Consider the following 21,650-nt stretch of genomic DNA (forward strand, 5'->3'; position numbering starts at 1 on the left):
AACACACATTAGTTCATTTATTTGAATTTTAAAGACAGATACATGCTGACAGAACAGCACAGGCTAGGGGAAACATCTTAGAAATATGGAGAAAAATGGGATTAACCTCACCACATCAGTTACATAAACATCTAAAATAAGGTGTTCTCACAGTAAAGTCAAAAAAAGGAACATGTGTATAGTGCTACCACAAAAGATTGTCAGAAAACTTCATTTTTGATAATGTACCTGATTTCTGGATTCTAAACGTAAGATTAATAACCCTGGTGGATGAGTAGCCAACGTCAAAGGTTGAAGCTGGGATGGTAATGGAGGTACTAAGAGGCCCCAGAAGAACCTATGTGTACCGTTTTAACACAAAACTATAAAGTATAGTGGAAAGTCTTGAAGAAGTCTTGGATGACAAAATGGGAAAAAATCATTAGAGTTAAATTTATGAACAATGAATGCTGCAGTTTTTATTGGAGTGCAAAGACTGACATGAATTACATGGGGTTCTCTATTTTTTTTAAATGTCTCTTTTTTTTTCATTCAGATTTCTTTCTTTTCCTAGTAGTATCATTGAACCTGATTGGAAATTGAAATTTCAAGCATTTGAACAAATATTTCAAAGTGACTTACTGCTACTAAAATTTGTTTAAATGTGTTTACATTATCAGCTGAAGCTTGACTTTGTACATTTGTTAAACACACTGGATAATCTTATTACCAAATATATTTGAGAAGCTTTTTCCTCCTTTTATCTCACCAGATTGAAGCAACTCATTACTACAAGGAAGCTGAGAAATTCAGTCTTCTGCAGTGAAAGCAGTATTTAACATTCTTTAGGACTGGTCTGCACACTGCCAACCCTTCAAGCTGGCAGCTGGACCACAGAAAGAAGGAACATTAGAGAAATTATCTTGTTAGGGAAGCTGCATATCCTCCTTATCAGATCATCACCTTGGGAAAATGATGGCACTGGATAGAACTGTTCTGAAGTACTTTCAAAAGGCAGTCATGGAGAAGTTAGTTAAACTAAAAAATAATAATTAAAGAAGAAAAGTCTCTAGAAGTACATCAACATCCATCCCCTTGTACTAGTGCCCAGCATCCAGCCCCTGAATTGAATGATAGTCATAGAGAGCTTGTTGCTGATGGGTGGGAAGGAAGAGGAGGGAAGGAAAGGGGAGAAAGGGAGAAAGTAAGCAACCACCTATTCAAATAGTAATTTTTTAAATATATTTCACATTTTCTTGTGTCTGTATTAAAACTGAAATGCATATTTTGCCTTTATCCTCTTCTTGATGCTTAAAATCTTATATTCTATTACTAGGTTTTTCACATCAAAGAAAAAAGACATTTCATTTAGACTTATAAACCATGCTGTCTACTGAACCAATAAAGAAGAAATACACATTTCTTAAAGCTTGGCAATGTCCATGACACTTGACTCAATTTTTATCACAGTTCATGGGAGGACACACATTAAACTTCTGAACAACAGCAGGGATTATGTACCTGACTCCCTGAAATTAAATTTCCCAAAGTACGAGCATTAAAGGAGGGAACAAATTTTCAGTTCAGCCTCTTAATATGTTCCCTGGGAAGACAAATACAGTTCATTTCTCTGTTGTTCTTTTTTTTTTCCTTACAGAGAGAAAATTATATATGGGAAAATACAGCAACAATTGGATAATCTCTATTTAGTCTTGAGAAATAAAATACTTATGTTTGTGAGACACGCTTCAAAAGAACTAGAGCTATATTCCAGTTTCCTTTCTAATAAAATATGTTTTATCCTTTAAGTAGGACTCTCCATATTTTCATATGGAGGTTAATTTTTTAAATGATCTTGTAAATATCTAGAGCATTTAAACATGAAAAGCATGAAACTTGCATTTCTATCTCTCAGCATTTACAAAAATTATTCAAGATGGAGATAGAATCATAACTTAATAGCTATGGTTTGCTAGTGTTTTGAATGAGGTATCTTTAATGTTTTTCCCATTTCATTTAAAATAACTATGCAGTTGTTTATTTCAGATTTTTTTGACTTTCAGATCACCTCTTTCAGAAATATATATACACTGGGCAAGTAAGTAAGCACCAAACCAGCTGGTGGTAATAAAACATCTGATGGTATCACTTTTCACATTTGGGGAGTAAAAACTCTCTTGCTCTGAGACTTTTTTCTGTAAGAGGCTGGCTGGGCCAATCTGCCCTAGGAGCTGTGCCTGCAAAACAATCACAGGAAGGGGAGGCAGAGTGGGTTTACTCTGCAAACACACACCCCTGGTTCAACAGGTTCACCAGGTGTAACTTATGGAATTGTGTTAGTGAAGTTTTCCCAACAACAACCAGAAATCTGAATTTACTCCCTCCTGGCAAGTTAAATAGCAATTAGGATGTGTGTACAATCTCTGCTTTTCAGAAAGAGTTCTGCTATGTTTGGATAAACTGCATTAAGAAATGCCAGCAATCACCCGGCACCTAATAAATGCATGTAAAAGCTAGGAGGAAATAAATATCTGCAAGACGACTGGAACATCATCTTCAGTGAGAGAGTGACGCTGCCCCTTCCTTGTCATCCCAGCTGTGAGCTAAATTGCTCAGGATTTCACAATCTCACTCAATTTCATTCACAGCCGGCAACACCAGCAAATTGCTTTCCAATGGAGACAGAACTTTACTCCCTTGCTGACAGCCTGAATGTTAAAGAGTAAAGAGGCAGGAAAAAGGACTGAAAACCTCCAGCAGAAATATGGACAAGCGGCAGGGAGACGCAGTAAAACACACAGAGAAATTAGAAGCAACAATAGTTTCTGCTCCCTAACAGTGATACCCCACATAAAATTCATACTTACCGGACTAGCAACATTTTTCTGTTATATCCCACAGAGAAAAACAGAACTACGTTTACTCCTCCAGGTTTTTCCACAGAGGGTTCCCAATCTTCCTTCTGTTTTTTTCTCCCAGAAGGACACAGAATTGTAAGTTTTTGTTAAGAACTAAGGAAATAATTTTGTGCAGACGCACACCTATGAAAAGATCCATTTTAAAGAGCAACAGTGGTTTAAGTAAATATTACCCATTACCGGCCAACTGATTAAAGGTCTCATCCTCTAATCAACAGCCAGACTCTGCTTGCTGCCATTTTACTAATGAAATACTCATTCCAATGATCTTTCTAAACAAAAAATTCTCAAACAACCATTGCCAAAACCACATATGAATGGCAGGATGGTAAAGAAGACTACAGGAAAAAACCTCCATGAAACACTCACAAGACTTACCAGACACCATGCTAGGATTTCCTTTAGCTTATTCACATAGGTAGTGTACTGTTTATCAGATATTACTTCAACTTCATCCCAAAGCCTAGCCAAAAATTTGTATCCCTCAGCCTCTGAAGGCAGTAACAAACTTGGCAGCCTGCTAGTTAATTCATCAGGTTTAACAGACCAGTCACTGTAGGTAGAAGTAATACTGGGACTTCAAATGCTGATGAGAGTCATGTAAAAATCTTTAATCTAGAAGCCGTGTGACTTTTTTTTTCTACTGGCATAATCACCTTTTCTCAATGTAGATTTCTCTTTCTACCATGGCACTCACAAGAAATGCAATTAGAAATGTGTGACACCCAGGGTTTCCATGTCAAGTTCCTTTTGGGTGCTCAGGCAGTAGGTAACAGCAAGAGCACCAGGGCTGTGCTGCCAGCAGCCATTTGCTAATACTCAAAAAAATCAAAATAACTGGAAAGAGAGTTCCTGCCATCTAGTTCATCCACAGTATTCAACTTCATGGCATGTGACTGCACTGCTGGCACATCCTAACTTTATTTCTGTTCACAGTTCACAAGACTAAAATTTGTAGCTAACTCAACAATAGCCTGGCTTGGGCTATGCCAGCTAAGTGCCATCCTGCCTAAGCAAGATCACAATACTTGGAAAAATAGAATAATTTTTCCTGGTTTTAGCCATTATTATGTAGGGAACAGTGTGGGGAGTTCACAAAAGGAGAAGCTTTTTGTTTGGATGGACAACAAATGTGGAAGAAAAATACATTTGTTACCCAATACAGAGATCACCCAAATTAAATACATGAAAACAAATACTAAAACCAAAACTAAAACCAAAAACGAAAACTAAAACCAAATAGAATTCTAGCCTTATAATTTGTCTTCGCACTCTTGCTCCTGTTGCCTCACACCCCCTCTTCACTTTCAAGAACTTAAATAAAAAATTGCTTAAATGTCATTTCTTACACTCATTTGAAACCCATTTTCTTCATAACAGAGGGCAGTAAAAGCATTTCCCAGCTCCAGCTGGGGGTGACGTAGAAAAAAATGAAGACACACAAAGGACAAAAAATAGAATTAACCTTTGAACTGTTCTATAAAAGGCGATTCCCTTTTATGGTTCCAATTTATATTAGTTTCGGACTATAGCTCAATACAATGAAACAATTCAAAGGAGTAGCCAGATATCCTAGTTTATGGGATAAACAGATCAAAGTATGTGCCTTAGAATATTTTCATTACTTAATGTAAAAAATGACCAGATAACTTCACAGTTAGAGACCTAAGTACTGAAATCAAAGGATTAACTCTTATTGATGTTAAGTCCTTTTGATCAGGACTATTTTACTAGAACACAAACAATGAATTTTGTTCCAGAGCTCATTATTTCTTATTCTTTTCTCTACTATCACAAGCATGCTTTGGGCACAGGGGAAAGTTAGCTCTCAGCTTTTAATGTTAATTATGGTAATCTCTATAGACATCATCACCTCTTCTCCTAATTCATAATGTAGGCATAAAACATCAGTGCAGCTTTCTATTACGGTAGCACATGTCACTGCACTCTAGGGGATTTTTGTGACAGCTTACTCTTTAAAGCCCTTTTTACAATTCAGTAATAAAAAAATAGATAAAAATCATATTTAAAATAGAAAGGCATTTTATTTTGTGAATGAGTTACAACCAGTAAAAAGAGAAATTAAAGACTAAAAAAAAGTGCTCTCTCTTGTATCTTTTACAAAGGTAATTCTAATTTCATACTGAACCAAATATACTCAACAAAGTTCTTGTTTACCACCTAATTAAAGATGCATATCAATCAAGTAAATGCTCATTTTTCCCATAGAAAGAAATTCTGTGCTCCATGAGCAAAATACTGCTCTAGTACCTCCACAAGCTAAAAAAAAGCATCTCCATTTTGCCCTGGATCATTCTTCATTCACTCACCTATCTACATTACCATTTACTACAAAGCAGGAACACACATCTTGTGTGACTCTCCTGATCATTCCCACTCAACACCTAACTTAGGTTATAACCTATATTATTGGCAGTGTTGTAGGAACCTGTCTCACCAACAAGCCACAAAGAATTTGTAAATACTACATCATAAGTTGTGTTTCATTTGCAGCCACAGAGAAACAAAAATAATATTTCCAAGCATGGGAGTAAATTTTCTTTTACCATTACCTTAATTTTGTCTTAAGGAAAAACCCCGCTGATGATAGCAACACATTTGTCAGCTTCCAAATCACTCCATAAACAAGAACATGAGATATTAGTACTTAATGGCATATATATATATAAAATGCGAAAAAGGTACTAAAGAAACCTGTACCTCAAAAAATTGTTGTCAGGACCCATGGCTACACTCATGTAGTGACTCCCCTGATTGTGGATTCCTAATCGTATATTTTCCTCCAAAATGTTTAACAGCCATACAATACCACAGTTAGAGAGGTTGTTGTCTAAGGAATTCACTTACACATTTCAGTTTATCTGCATTTTACATGAAAGTCATGTAAAAATTATTTTTTCTTTGTCAGATTTAAGAAATATGACTCACAAATAGCACACACCTAAAATCAGTCTGGAAATAGGAAACTAACTAGATGTCTTTCCCTGTAAGAGATATTAATTTCCATAACACCTAATTCTGCAATAAAGTATCATTGCCTTCAATATATTATTAAATTATTTTGTAATTTCAGGCATCATTCCCTCTCTTGCTCTTATGCAATTCCATTCTTCTGAGAAATGCAGATGTTTTTATATATATAATAAGGTATACTACATCTACAAATTAGGAACTTCTGCTTTTCACGGATGGAACTGAAACAGAGATAATATGGCCCAGATTCACAAATTTTCTGAAGTCATCTTCTCTCAGAAAAGATTACAATAACTCCAATTTACTTCAGAAAATTATCTCATCCTAAGTGAACTTTCCTGCAATTGGAAGCCATCTTATTGCAGTAAGATCTAGCAAAAAAGACAAACTGATTGTTTTGTTTTGGATTATTTTTCCTGAATCAGATTTTGGTTAAAGGTGTCATTACATATCCAAACAAAGTGAATATTAATGTAATGAAAGTATCAGTCATGACTCTTAGCTATGGGAAAGCTCCACTTCACATTTACAAGAAATTAGTTCAAATCCTGCTGTGTTTAAAAACCACATTATATACTCTCCTACCGGAATGACAAACAAAATGAGTTCTCTAAACGTAAGTTTAAATGTAAGTTCACTAAATGATGAGTGATACATCTACATCAAATAAGAAAAATCTGATTCCTCAGAGCACTGTCATCAGCCTCAGCACAGCGCAAAATTGGTTTTGGTCCCAGCCAGAGGCAGGCTCTTCTCATCCTGCTGCAGCCCAGATAAAGCAGAAGCTCATGTTTTATGAAGAAGCAAGATGACAACAAAGCTCACAGCAATTGTTTCTAATTGTGATTCAACAGAGGATAAATGAAATCAGTTCCAGGGCTCATGTGGGAACCCGCTTTGACAAAGGAAAACCTTTCTCACTAATTCACACATGGCAGCCCTATTAAGTGGAGTAACATAGAGGATGAGCTCACATCAAAAGTTTTCATTAATAAATCACTTCTTTCCAACCTCCACCACTGTAAAGATCCTACAAGTGGTGACAGGACTCAGAATTTGTGGTCATAATGCTCCCTGAAGCACTACTACCTTTAGTACAGCATGGAAAAAGGTAATGTTAGCTGGAAAACCATGATGTGATCATACTATGAGATTTAACTGTACAGGCAGAAGGACTAGCTTTTTGCTTCTGTTTGAGTTTTGGTTTTGCTTTGGGGAGTATGGGGGGGTATATGGGGTATTAAAAAAAAAAATTAGATTAATCTTCATAGTACTCCTCTGAATCAATAAATCCATTGCAAATTAAAGGCATTTTCATCAGCTCACTTCAGCTGCTCGGCAAACAACAACAAAAAAATCTAAAATAGCAAGTATTTTTTGGCTGCTTTATTATAACCTGCAGAATGGTGAATCTGACCCCAACTGTTAGTAATTAAAAAACATTTAAAGCTGCTTATCTTCAAAGTATTAGAAATAATTATGTGACAGGACTGTTACAGCGTACACTTACTTAATATAGCTCAAAGAAACGAGATAAGAGTTACTAAGATGTACATATAAGGCTGCCTTTCAATGAAGCTATGTGTGTGTGAGAAGGGAATGAAGGAAAAGACCCTCATCTGCAAAAGACTACACAGCCCAGGAAATTTTCTGCAAATATCCTCTAGCAGAATCTGCAGCTTTTTACCTAGTCTTTGAAACACACAGTCATGCAGATAAGGTGTCATTAAATGGATCACTGCTGCTTCTGGAAAGGAAGATAAGTTAGCCTTTGGTACTTAGATATTCACTTTCTGACAGCTGTTCTTCTTTCTCAAAAAATGTCTCTGCCAAGCAAAGATTATTTGGGATTGACAAGCCTGTGCTTTGGAATAAACAAGATCTTTACTCTGATAGGATATTGGAAACAAATGCTTAAGATCCACATAACACTATAGTCTATCAGGCATACTATATAACTTGAGGGGGTCTGAGGGAAAAGGTCCCACAAATACCTACATGTGCCTGACAGTGTTTATGAATCCCTGTTATTCCAAAAGATACCAAGGGGAAGAAAGCTTTGCCTCTCACAATGCAAGTCTAATGAGGAAAAGACAATTCTCCTTCCTACCCTGTGAGAGGGTGGAGACAAAGAGGAGACACAATGGTGAGGTTGGTGTAGCTGATAAAGTGGTCTGGAGAAATTCACACAAAACAATGCTAGGGCCTAATGAAAGTACAAGGTGGTTTGATTTCTTAAAAAAATACATATCCCTTTGGGATAACTAACAGTTCTGTAATGCATGTGGCATATCAGAACGGCCAGCATTCACACAACTATTATCAATCCACGAACTTCCTGCTGGGATCAATGGACGGGAGATGGGGGAAAAAAGCTACACAGGGTCCCAAATTCCTCAGTGATACTTTGTTAACCTCCAGTGCTCAGCCTGTTGCTCTAAATACAGCCTGTGCTTCATCTGCAGCCCTAAAGGGTGGGTGCTCTCCTTGACCTTTACTGTCTCCTTATTCAAGCCAGGATGTTCACCAGTGGGACAGTGGACTCAAGTGAACACTATGGAATACAAACATTTTAAGGCCTGTCTAAGATTTAGTATTTTGTTAAATACATGCCCAGAAGTGGAAGCCGTTAAAAGCAGCTGTCACTAATTGCAGTGGCTGCCACACAAGAGCAACAACATATCACAAGTAGGTTCTGGTGCTGGATTATATAATTTTTGTTTCCCAGGACATGTTCTTCAGTAAAATCATCCCAAACCAAGCACATAACATACAAGCAATTTTACATGGGTATATAGACAAGCATTTGAAAATGACTACCCAAAAATTGCCACAAAACTTTTTCAGATGTGCTGCAACATAACAGACCTGTACAGGGTACAGGTATCCTTGAACTTAGGATCTGCTAAACTGACATTCAGTTGCAAAGAGGTGCTGAATCTTTGTTAAAGTTTACTGTTACATGCATACAAACATTCCTTGCTTCAAATGCAGTTTTCAAATACACCCGTTCAGATTTTCTGTTTGTAACATTTGATGCCAGCCAAGCTCTGCACATTTCTTTTACCTGGAGTAATGGATAGCTTGATGTCCTGCGATATTGAAATAGAAATCGGTTGTGTGTTTCATCTCATCAGTATGCCCAGAGACTTCAATCCAGTGTGCTATTGGGAGGCAGTAAACTCCATCTACTATGTTGCTCTGGTCGTAAACACAACTTCGATCATGATGGGGCCCATTGCCTAGAATAGAAGAAAGGACAGTTTCAAGCTGTGTATCTGGATAATCTTAAAAAAAAACAACTGCAGGGAGATTTGAACTGAGCATTCAAGACTAGGAGTGGTTCTTCCTGCTTCTTCAAACTGCATTATTAACAACTGAAATAGTGGCAACAGAAGCACTGCCACAAAGCAAATGTTCAGCATTAAAATAAAATTTTTTAGATTATTTTTAAAATATATTTTAATGTATTGGCTATTTTAAAACCTCCATAATATTAAAAATTCCTAAATCACTTACAATGTAAGGAATAGTTAATTTAATCTAAATTCCTCATTTTCTGTCTCATAGTATGTGACCTCAGATTCTTGCTCAGTGACCTCTTCTTAGGGTATTAATCTTGCTGTGTCTCAGACATGCCATGGCAGCCTGACCTTGGTTCAGGCTGACTTCTGAGGAAGTTGCCAAGATATGGGAAAGACCTCAGAGAAAGTTCAGAGGACAACCATGCATGCTCAGATAGGTAAAACCACAAAAGAACTACCAGCTTAAGGATTCAAGAGGAAAAACATCAATGTGTAAAAGCATCAAAGCCCAGAGAAGGTGCCAGACAGCAATGTAGAAACAAGGCAGACTTGTTTAAAGGGGGAAAGAAGGGTAGCCCTCTTCCATCTCATTCACAGCTGCCTGGCCAGCAAAGACCCATCAGATTCCTGTTGCAGACCAGACATATTCGGATATCTAGCCAAGGAGTTAATAAAATTCTATGTGTCTTTTATGTTTGTGGACCAATAAACCCTCACTTTGTTGTCTTCAAATGCACATCTCACTTTGAAAGTCTGTTCATACACAGTAGAAGCTGCCCCAAAGTGACCCACAGAGAGACAGTCACAATTGCAATGGTGAATGACCACAACTACCTTAAGCAGCCTAGTTTAAAGTAAGATTCTTTTTCTTACAGTTTTCCACTAATATTTATTACCCCTTCTTCTTCTCTTACAGCAGTAGTGTGAGCTTTAGTCAGAAAACCTGTTTTTAATACCATGCCAGAGTAAGCAACTTGAATTGAAATGGGTCGTATCATCAATCAAAAGGTTATCCAGCCTCCAAAAATACAGCACAAATACATCCTCCCCCCATAATTTATTGTAATACTAATTGCCATGTAGGAATAATTATCGTGCAGATCAGAAGTGACCTAGTCTATGGCTTGCTTAAGCCTGTTACACTTATACATTATTAATGATGTTAAAATATTTCTGAGAAAAATTATGCCCAAAGGAATATCTTCAATTTCCCACTGCACGTAAATGCATGACCAGTTTTCAATCACTACAGTTAGGGAAATTTGCCAGAGCAAGAGCATTTTGGGAGATGTATTAATGCAATGATTAGAGAGCAAGAATAACATTTAAGAGAAAAGCTCAAACCATCTCCTTATTTCCAGATGACATGCAGGCCATTTTATCATAATTTTGAAATATTATTATTTACCAAAATGAAAATATGAGGCAGAAAACTATTTTCTCTTTCACATTGCTGAGTAATTATGCATCACATAGTTTTTGATTATTTTGATTATAAATAAGGTAAACAAGATCAATACAGTTTCAGAAGCTACAAATCTCACCACTATATTTTTATCTCACATTTATAATTCTTTACATATTCTTACCACTTTTAAACAATACAAGAAGACAACAGCATACATCAACAAATACAACAGTATAGCAAAATCTATGGATGTTTATGACATTTAATTAATGACTTCATGCATTCAGCAAAATACAGCCACAAACACCACATCTTGCCTTCCCTATTCTACTGTCCAACAACTGTTTGTAGCGATGCACATCACCATGGCCATGTCCTGCCATCATGAGGCTGTGTCTGATCCTGACCCCCACATGCCCACAGGCCCATGTCCTGCCCCAGCCTCAGCCTGCCCCCAGGGAGATGCCTGATGCTCGGGGCTGGGGCTGCCCTCGTGCCCCTGGCTGCCTGCTCCTGACTGCCAGTCCCATGGGGTGTCCCTGCAGTCCCCAGGGAGTTTCCAGCCCTCACTGCACCATGGCAGTTTTGAACCATTTCTCAGGATCTCTGGCTTTTTTGCTACTCCCAGCCCTGTGCTTCCTTGTACACAGGTACCCGCTATGTGCTTCCTACTGCCCCATTTCCAATTGCTGCCACTTGAGCATGCACTTCTGCCACCTGCCAGTTTTACAGTTCATCATCCCTCCCTTTCTCCAGCTTTAATTCTTGTCCCTTTTTTGCCTTCCTTCCTTCTCTATGACCTTCCTCCTCCTCTCTGCCTTCTTAAGTCCTGCAATGTCCATGCCTTGTGACCTAACCACCTTCACCATCATTAATTCCCTTAAATAGCCTAAAACTGCATATGGAAACGGGGCCAAGAGTAAGTTCGCATGAGATGTGTATTTTGTTTGTTCCCTCAAAGAGGTTTAGTCAAATCTCATTCTGAAACACTGTCTTCTGTAATTAATATTTATTGCTGTTGATTTTTGTGCACCACTGAGCCTTAGCCTCCCCGCTGTGGCCTACAGTCAGACCTGAATCTCAAAAGGCATGGTTCTGGTTTGGCTTTAATTATCAGGTAAAGAGTAGCAGCTCACACTCATATCACATTTTATGAGAATTGCCTCATTCTTTACTACTCCTTATGTTAGATACTGATCTATGAATTAAACAGCTTTCCTACTGAAATAAGACATCTGTGCAACATAATGTACATCAACATATACATACATATTCACACGCAATATAGTTTCATACAGGAAGGAAAGAGTGCTACCATATTCAATAAATACTAATTTAGGGAACAGCATGATCAAAGTGTTCAGTATGACTGTGTTCAGAAAGCTGAATTCACTATACTTCTTAAGGGAATTATGAAAATCTGCAATTACCAAAAAATGATCAGGTTTCATTACCCAGGTAATATCCACATGATTACAAAAATGCTTCTCAACAGTTTGCTTCACAATATGCATTTAACAAGGAAGTTTCAAAATGAGAAAAATTATTTTCTCAGTCCACCTCATGCTTCTGATAGCACAATCTCTCAGGAAATCCACCATATTTTCAATGCCATGAGACAACATTCACCTGTTCATCTTTGAAGAAAAGGAAAATAAACACAAATGTCCTTTGAGAAAGAGCTCACACAACAGCAAACACATGGTTTTACAGATAAACCCATTTCTATATCATTATTTTTCTTCATCTTGTTCTTATTCATATTCCAAGTAGCAAAACACAGGTTTAATTATTTATTGTTGGGAAGCAAATACACAATCATCTGAAAACATGTAAAATCCAACCATAAAAAGGGATAAATTGAGTATTTGAATAGTACTGATCTTCCCATTAATTGATCATGTTGGCTTTCCTAATTAAAGAAGAAATGTATTTTGGAAGAGTTTATTAGAATATGCAGGTCCTAGTTTAACTTCTAGAATAGCATTTTATTTCCTTTCATAAGGTGCATTTTTAAAAAAATTTAAAACCCATCTTTGTTTTGATGAGTCTTCACATCAAAAATGCTCATCTGAAAGAAAAAGATTTAAATAAGTTTCTAGGCATTAAAGATTTTCATTGCTTTTGCACCAGTTGCTCTGTACTGCAGATGGTTTCACGCAGAATCCACTGACGTAGGGAATTGCTGAAGAGCAAAGCAACCGAGTAGCCCCACTTACGGCTCCAGCCTCACAGAGGGCTCTTTCAAAATCTGCATGACTGCAGTTTATGGCTCCTTGTTTAATGCATATGAAGGATGATCAAAGGAGCATAAGAAGTGGCTGTAGAAATAATTAAACAGAAGAATAAAACCAAAGATCTCCATATAACTGATAAATGGTGCTGGTAAAAGGAGGAAAGCTGGTAAAAGGAGGAAACAAGAATGAAAGGAGGAGACCAGAATGAAGCAAAGGAAAACTGGTTTTGATCCTCCTTGAGCAGGGAAGTTGGACCAGATGACCCACTGTGATCCCTTGCAACCTGATTAATCCTGTGAAAACCAGAAGCAAGATATAGGAAGTGATACAAGATGTGCAAAGATCTAGGACTGAAAAAGGTAAGCAGAGACTAGAAGAGGATGTTCTGAAATTCAAACTAATGAGGCACAACCACAAAACACAAAAGCCTGCAGTTACTATTTTATTACAGCTGTACTGCAGGCATGAAAGAGTATAATTCAAAAGTCTGCCAACAGTGCAGACTTATCTTGACACAGAAAATAACTGCACACAGATTGCACAGAAGAGTCAAAGTGAAGAAATTACCAGCTTGATCTTAAAAGATAAACAAAATATGGGTCAATGAAATTTCTTATCACCATTACGAGTGGTGAACAAAAAACCACATCAATAAATGAAAAAAATAAGACTGCCTCTCCCAGTGTCTCTGCAGAGCTCTTTGCAGCAAAGGCTCTGCTCAACCACTGCTCTCCCAGTTACCAGCTTGTTGCACACCTTGCTCCAAGTTTTAATTTTTTCTATTCTGTGTTGTGTAAGGTATGTAGGAACTACAGGGCACAACAGCAGCCATAAAGGTACTGGGTATTTCATCCCTGCCTTAGCCTGACCCTAAAACACAGATATGCAACTTCCAAACCTCCAAACCCCAGTAAGGTGAGGTTGTTTCTCAGTTCACTTCTACCTCTTTAAAAACCACAGGGCTACTTAGATAACCTGAAACACATTAACTAACTAACCCACCCAAACCACAAGCAGCCAGGCATTTTTCAGATCACCTACTCACAACTCAGTCAGAGGAAAGACTAACTCCTATAATCTTTGGCATAATTTTACATGAACCAGCACACTTTAAATGTCAATTCAAAATTTTAACTATGTCTAAATATTTTAAGTAATTCCATTTTTATCAAATGAGGTCATTTATCCTTTTAGGGTAAATGAGTATCTTAAGTTCATGCTTAGAAATTCCCCTGGAAGAGTTTAATATTATAAGCACTCTGGGGGCAGATAAACAGGGAGGCATCAAGGAATAAAAGATTTTTTATAAAAAAAATAGTAGTAGAACAGAAAGTAAAGAAAACATATGAAAAAAATCTCAAAAATAAAGCATTTAAAAGAGTAAGTTTTTACTAGCTTCCTTACCTTTTATACCAAAACAATGAAGAAATGTCTCAAGTGATATTTTGGATTCAATTTTCAGTTATCTGAATGTGCTGCTGCACAGTCTTGTTATCACACATCACTCTAACTGAACTTCCTTCAGCACACTCACAATATTCAAATTTACTTACCCTTCACACCAGATTCTGTCACAAAAGTCTCCCTGCTGCCCGTAAACAAAATTCAATCTCTGATGTTTTGAAATAGGATCTGTCTCAATCTTGCCAGGGCTGAATTGCTTTCGATTGTTAAAAAAACAGAGGTGGAGGGGGCTGAATTCCTCTCTTTGGAACTGAGCGAGATCAAGTTTTTGAGAGTTTGAGTCTGCCACCGGCTCTGGAGTCCCACTTTCCTCAAGCCCTCAGTAGCAGTCCTTTGTTTTAACAGCTCTGAAAAATAGCTCCAATTCTATATGCCACATATGAAGCCTAACCCGTACGCCAAAGAAAAGCATGCTTTGATTTTTAATGCTACTTTTTTCTTCTGTCAGCAAACCATCTTCCCCTTAGATTCTGTAAGTGGTGGCAGATGAATTTATTGTATTACTTAAATACATAATACTTAAGTAAGACAAAATAGTTAATTTGCTATACCTAGCTAAGTAACTCCTTCTAACTGGTCTGATTTTCAAAAATGTTCCTTTGCATTTGCAAGCCAAGAAGAGATACCCAAAAAGAAGAAAATCATGTGCATCATACACCACATGTTTATATTCTATCAGACTTAAAGCAGACTGTTTCAACTTCCTTTTTGATAGAGCTGCTACACAGAACCATGGAAACAAGTTCTAATTCTATTAAAATCCAGGCAGAATTTAAGTCTTTTTATTGATATATCCTAAGAAAATTCTTTGATGGAATTACATTTTGAAATTATGCCTGAATGAAAACTAAATGATTTACAAGAAAGCCATTCTTAATACTTAATGCGGTTCATCACCAAGGCTTTTTTTTTTATTATTTTTTTAATCAGATATAAGAAAATCAGAATTTTCAAAGGCAACTTTCAAAAACATATTTTATTTCTCTCTGTTGGTCTGCTCAGGCCCAGGTGTTTTTCAGTGGGAACTTCTATTGTACTAAGATTTTAACCAAATGCCTGGTTTAATGATGAAGTCAGAGAAAAGCATCTAAAAGGAAATTTTCCTCATGTATAAGACAATTTCTTTTCTGACAGATGGTAGAAATAACTCTACAGGAAATACAGATGAGAGAATAATGGTTAATAGCAATAAAATGTATAATCTAATACCATCTTCTTGTTTGCTCTGACACTGTTTACTGTACTGTCTACTACTAATTGTTACTTTCTACCATACCAGAATAGGCAGGAAATGAACTACATCAAAATAGCAACCATGGCAATTCTTTGACCAAAGTATCATCCCAATTACTTATCACTTCTCAGTGTTTCTTTCCATTCAAAATAAGTTGTTGAGCCCACCTTCCACTTAGAAGTGAGGGACAGGAAAAATGGTAAATATAGGATTTGCATAAAAAAAGCATTTATTGTAAATTTTCCATTATAACCACGAAGGCTTTAATTAGACTCGCACAGAAATCAGAACTGGCCCCTGATTATCTCTGTGGGTAGGAAAAGATCTATGCCTGCCAAATGCAGAAGAATGCAACTATATGCATTTATTTTTATTCTTGTAATTTTGCAGTTTCACATGGCCATTCTACGTTTTTTTACTGATGTCTGGTTGCTCAGTATAAGCTGGCTAATGCTGATAAGCAGATAGAAAGAGAATCTTGATGCCATTTAATTGCACCAAAATGCATGCTATGTATAAGCCTTGAGGGGGTTGAAGAACAAAACACAATGAGCTATTCCACATTGTAACCAAAGCTTTTTTCCATTCCTTAAAGAAGTATTGGGTTGAAGAATTCAAAGTTATCCACTCGTTAAGTTTTGTCACATCTGAAAAGTGTTAAGGTTATCTAATGCTGTCCAGAAAGCAAGAGCTTTGCAGGAACAAAATGCCTATGATGCACAATTATACAACAATCACATAACTTGTGCTTTATGTTGATTTCTACTCACCACCTACTTCAGAACTGGGATTTGGGAAAGTAAGTAAAATTCTGGATTATTTTCAAGAGCCTAACAGATTACACAAAATACTAATGAAACATGCAAGTAGCTGCGAGAGGCTAGGCAGGCGCTGGCTATACACAGGGAATATGGCACCACCCAGTGGGAAGAGCACTACATGAAACAGCTGCATTAAAAGACCCGTGAAGAAATGTAACTCTTCAGGGTTTGCTGGTTTTTGTTTGTTTGTTTGTGGGAGGTTTTTTTTTGTTTTGTTTTGTTTTTTTTAATTCAGGTTTGTTTGTTTTGAATAATGGAACTGCTACCAATTTGGGGGATCTGCAGATTAGGTTTGGAGGGGAAAAAAAAAAGGAAAACCCCATGGATCTCAGTTATAGAAATCAACATTGTATCCAACTGTACTTCTTAGAAAGGCCTCAAATTTTTTTTTATTTTGCATATCCTGCTAAGGCTTAGCCCCAAGTATTTTTCATTCCATTACAATCTCTCCATTGCAAATGGCAACTAGATCTTACCTTCTCATACAGCCTCAGAAGAATCCCCTCCTTTTAATGAAGAAATTACACCTTTTTTATTCAAAGAGCTGAAACTAAAAGTCGGATTGCTTCAAGCTTCAACACACTTTAAAAGTGAAATTTTATTGTGCTTAACTATCAGCAATGTTTTCAACTAATCAGGTGCTCAATCCTATGATCAGAATTTATTTCTGATATTTTCACCGGTTGTATTACAGTGATGTGAAAACACTTATTACTCCAAAAATCTACCAGTTTTTTGGTTTATACAAATAGGCTCACAGAAGTGTGAACTGGAAATGTTGGAAGGCCAACATACTACAGGCTGAGTAACATAATTGTATTTAAATTGCACTGTATTGTATCATTTGTCTTGCAAACAAGACATCTTTTCTCTCCTCCTCCCTCCCCAAAACTAGAGATGGAGGTTTTTTGTAAGAATTAAGGCTCTGCTTACCTGAACAAATTACTAGAATATAGGCTGGCTGTGCTTTCGCTGGTAATACTGGATCTGGCAAGCTCCATCTACACCGTCTAAACTAAGAGCTACACAAAAATCACAGAATAACAGAATGGTTTGGGTTGGAAGTGGCCTTAAAGATCACCCAGTTCCCCAGGCAGATATGTTTCAGTAGACGAGGTTGCTCAGGGCCCCATACAAGCTGGCCTTCAGCACTTCAATGAAGGGGCATCCACAATTTCTCTGGGCAACAAAGGGGCAATATTTTACATTGCAAGCTTGTGTATGTACTACAAGCTTATGTAGGTTTTCTATATAATTTTTTTCCCTTCCCAAAAATACAAAGTGTCAGCAGACTGTATTCCATCCTCTCAAAATACAGTTTGGGGCATACCTCTAACAAATTCCCTGTCCTTTTATGCAGCATGTTTCTTTATTAGTACCTACAGTTTATTTAGATGAAAGTAAGGAGATAAAGGCACAGATGAGTCTTCCATCATAAATTCACAAAAATAAACTCAAGCATAAGTTTCATCTTGTATTTATTTAGTTTTGACAGCAGACACAAAATACTTTTAGTTTCCAAGCTGAGAGATGTTAAGTCCAGTTTTGAAGAATCAACACAAAAAACAAAGTACACAGACACAGGTGCAGTTGGGGGAGAAAAAGGTACATACATAAATTTAGCTTTTTTTCTAAACCTATTCCCAGATTCTGAAGCTCAGCATAACCAACCTGTTTTGACAGACACCTCAGCATATCACAAACCCTCCTGGATAGCAGGCTTCAGCTTTCACAGTAGGTAAGCAAGTACCAATCCTGAAGAAACCCCAAACAGCTCATGTGACCTGAGCCAGAAACACTCAATGGCTTTAAGTGACAGGTCCTGTGTGCAGACCAGCAACATCTCCCTGGGACAGCAGAAGCACGTTATCTTCAGGAGCACAGGGGAGTCTCACCTCCCACTTCATCCTCCTAGGGAGGGGAACTTGCTCCCTCAAACCACATGCAACAACCCAGTGAATCTTGCACAGACCAAGCCCTGCCTGAAAGCTTCCTACCAAAAGCCACAGAACACTGGCCTGTGACTTTGACTCTTCTAGCCCACATAAATAACTACCTCCACTGTTATCTTTCAGTCTTCCCCACTGTATTGGAATGGCTGAAATTTGTACTCAAATTACATGATACATGGGTATTGTACTATCATAAAAACAATATGCTCTGCCAGTGGAATTCTCCCACGCATACGTATCTTAGTAAAAAATCTGAAGTAATTTTCTTAAATACAGCACATGATTTCAATATCCAGTATATGTAAACATCTGACATCCCTAACTACATTGACATCCATTAACTACAGTTTCTCTGGTTGCAGATGGATGCCTCAACTCAAAAACTTAGAGCAAGTATCATTCTGCACTTTCCTCTATCCCTCATAAACATGTCTTCAAAACTGCAGATGTTCTGCAAGTGCTAAGTGTTTCCCAAAGCCCATTTTAATTCTAAACACACAGGATACTACAGAGACAATGCACAGCATTTGTTTAGCACAAAAAAACACCTGTTCTTTTCTTAAGAAAAGAGTTGTCTTTTCAAGTTGTGATTTTTACAAGAATAAACAGATGACAGCCAAATTTTCATTGATCACAGTTAAAAAAAAAAACAAAACCCAAAACCACTAAAACAGATTAAAACGAATGGCAAGATTGCTCAGTTATTGGATAAGAAAACATCCCTAGGCTCCCTTCATGCAATAAAGAAAGAACAATAAATTTCAAGGTTTAAGCAAATTTGTGCTTTCCTGTAAATATCAATCAAGGAAAAAATTGTTGATATTAATGACTAATTTAAAAATTCTTCTGCATTTAGATGATATGCCCACTTGCTTTCTATCATTCCTGCTAAGCACTGAGCTCAAACTCCTGAGCATTCACAATGACAAGAACAAAATGCCAGCCAGGTTAATCCTAAAACTGCAAATCTGCCAAAACAAAATATGTTTATTACTCTGACTACATTTCCTAAACGTGCTCCCTGGAATACACAACAATTTGAGCTACCACTACTTCCAACCAGAGAATAACCATCAACTTTAAAATTGGTGATTCTCTGTAATTATTCTCTATTATTTCTATGCAATTCTAATTATTTCTATTTCTACTATTATTTCTATAATCTGTGCGATGAGGACTGCTTTATAGACCAGTGTCACTGTCATATTATGTAGAACTTGGCACCTTCAAAGAGACCCAATTCTGCTTCCTTGGACAGATGTAAAGATTTTTATTCCATAAATTCACTTTTCCTGCAATTCTGGAAAAGAAAAACATGGTTAAAACAGGCAGAATATACCATTTGTTTTAGCTGCTACACAAAACAATTACTATTGTATGATGTACATAGTCCTTTATGTACATTCTGTGAATGTAGCATTAACACAAATTCTTTTATTGGTATGAAGAAGAACAAACAAATGCAACAGTTATGACAACATGCATGTTTTAGTCTACATGACAGAAAGGCAGTTCAGAAGAGTGGTATGTATTCTTAAAACGGGTGAAGAGCAACTGCTCTACAATGTGTTATTTTGGTACATGGATTATTATGCTATGAGTTAAAAAAATACCCCTACAAATTACCATGTGATCTATCTTCCTTTCACTAGGTCAGATCATTCCTCAGTTACAGGAGGTATATTAAGAGTTTTATTTGACTCAGGAGATGACTGTCTCAGTATTCCCTTGGATTTAAGATACTTCAATATACTAAACAGCATATGGAAACTGACCAGTTATTCAACATTTGAAAACACACAGAAAGAGGAAAACACGGTGGAAGCACTACTGAAACAGCAAGAAGACTGGAGAAGCTGTAACTGAACTTCTCCCTGTGTTTTTCTTTAAGAAATCAAAATAGCAAAATTTACCAGCCTGAAAATGCCATCATGACGTTTCACCTTAGCCAAATAAAATAACCCACACCATAGTGCATACTAGGAGATCCTAAATTCTTCACTTCTGAGGAAGAAACAAAACATCATGACAATGGATGCCTAAAGGGGAGGGGGGTGGCGTTGGGGGGGGGGGGGGGGGAATGAAACTGTCTCAAATAACTTTTACCAACCTAGAAAGGCAGCCTCCTTCTGCATTCACCCGCCTCCGTCACACAGCCAAAAAACATTTTTGTTTGCGAGAACCCACGTCACGACAGCCTGGGCGGCTGTACCTGCACCGGCAGCTCCCGCCCGGGACAGGCCCCCGGCCGCGGCAGGGAGCGGCGGGGCTGCGAGCGGACGGCGCCACAGCCATTGCTCAGAGAGCCGCACCGCTCCTCCCGGCGGGGCCGGCGGCCCGGCACGGCCAGGGGGTCCCCTCCGTTACCTTCCCAGAGGAAGTGGCCGCCCTCCCGCCGCAGGAACTTGTACCAGAAGGGGCTGGCGGCGTCCTCGTCCGGCAGCGCCACCTCGGCCAGCCACAGCGCGGGCTCCTGGGCGGGCAGCGGGGCGCTCGGCCGCGCCCGCCTCATGGGCACGGCGCGCCGCGGATCCCACTCGCCCAGCTCCGGCCGCGACCCGGCCACCAGCAGCTCCGCGCCGCCCTCCGTCACCCGGCCGGGCAGCACCACGCCGAAGCGGAACAGCATTTTACGCAAAGAATGGGGTTTAACCGGGAGCTCTGCTATCGCTGCAGCACGGCCGGCAGCAGAGCCGCCGCTGGGAGGCCGCCTGGGCCCGCCCTTCCGCCGGGGCTGGGGGTCGGACACCGCCCCTGCCCCGGACACGGCCCCGGACACGGCGGCTGTCCCTTGCGGAGCCTCCTGCGGCCGGGGCTGCTCCCGCTGCGGTTGTTTCGGGCGCTCGGCTGCTGCACGCACGCTGCCGAGAGAACTTCCCCTCCGAACGTAGCGGCTGGGAGGTCAAACAACACCGACCCTCAATCGCTTCCTAAAGTGGGGATGGAAAATCCCCTCCGCAGCTAAACGCTGGCTCTCCTGTTTGCCAAAGGCTACGCGTCACGTATGGTGACTTTAACAAGGATTATTGCTGCGTTAAAGGAAGCCATTGCAATCACTGCCAAGAGCCCAGGCTTAATTTAGCGCAGCAAAGACATCATTGAAAATTGCCATACTTGCAGCTACAAACAAGGACTGGCTGCAAATAACGCTGTAGTGTTCATGATGTTTATGTCTTCCCCGCTGACAGCCAGCCAGTCATGGTGAGAAAATAAATGTGAAATGCTGAGGGAGGTTAGAAAGCTTTTAAAGAAATCCGGAGTTCGCTGCACGAGTTCTGTTTACAGCCAGAAGGGGAAAATTTGGCAACTCCTACGCGTAGCAATACTCAGGACTTAAA

At 38.6% G+C, this 21,650-nt stretch overlaps 1 protein-coding gene across 6 annotated transcripts in view; it reads right to left on the reverse strand.

The window, feature by feature from the left end:
- The window catches only part of EPM2A (EPM2A glucan phosphatase, laforin), a 35,269-nt gene extending 14,105 nt beyond the window's left edge, over nt 1-21,164 (reverse strand). The window contains exons 1-2 of one of the 6 annotated variants that reach the window (XM_030268150.4): nt 20,680-21,164; nt 8,959-9,133 (exon numbers count right to left, since the gene is read on the reverse strand). In XM_030268150.4, the coding sequence (XP_030124010.1) occupies nt 8,959-9,133; nt 20,680-20,941 (437 nt within the window). In that variant the 5' untranslated portion in view covers nt 20,942-21,164. Of the gene's footprint in view, nt 1-8,958; nt 9,134-12,034; nt 14,173-14,245; nt 14,365-14,394; nt 16,540-20,422 lie in introns of those variants that run through there. The other 5 variants (XM_030268155.4, XM_030268151.4, XM_072927047.1 and 2 more) reach the window with 5 other exon arrangements.
- Between the last annotated feature and the right edge of the window lie 486 nt (nt 21,165-21,650).

The sequence above is a fragment of the Taeniopygia guttata genome, chromosome 3, assembly GCF_048771995.1.
Source record: "Taeniopygia guttata chromosome 3, bTaeGut7.mat, whole genome shotgun sequence".
In the NCBI taxonomy this organism is placed as follows: Eukaryota; Metazoa; Chordata; class Aves; order Passeriformes; family Estrildidae; genus Taeniopygia; species Taeniopygia guttata.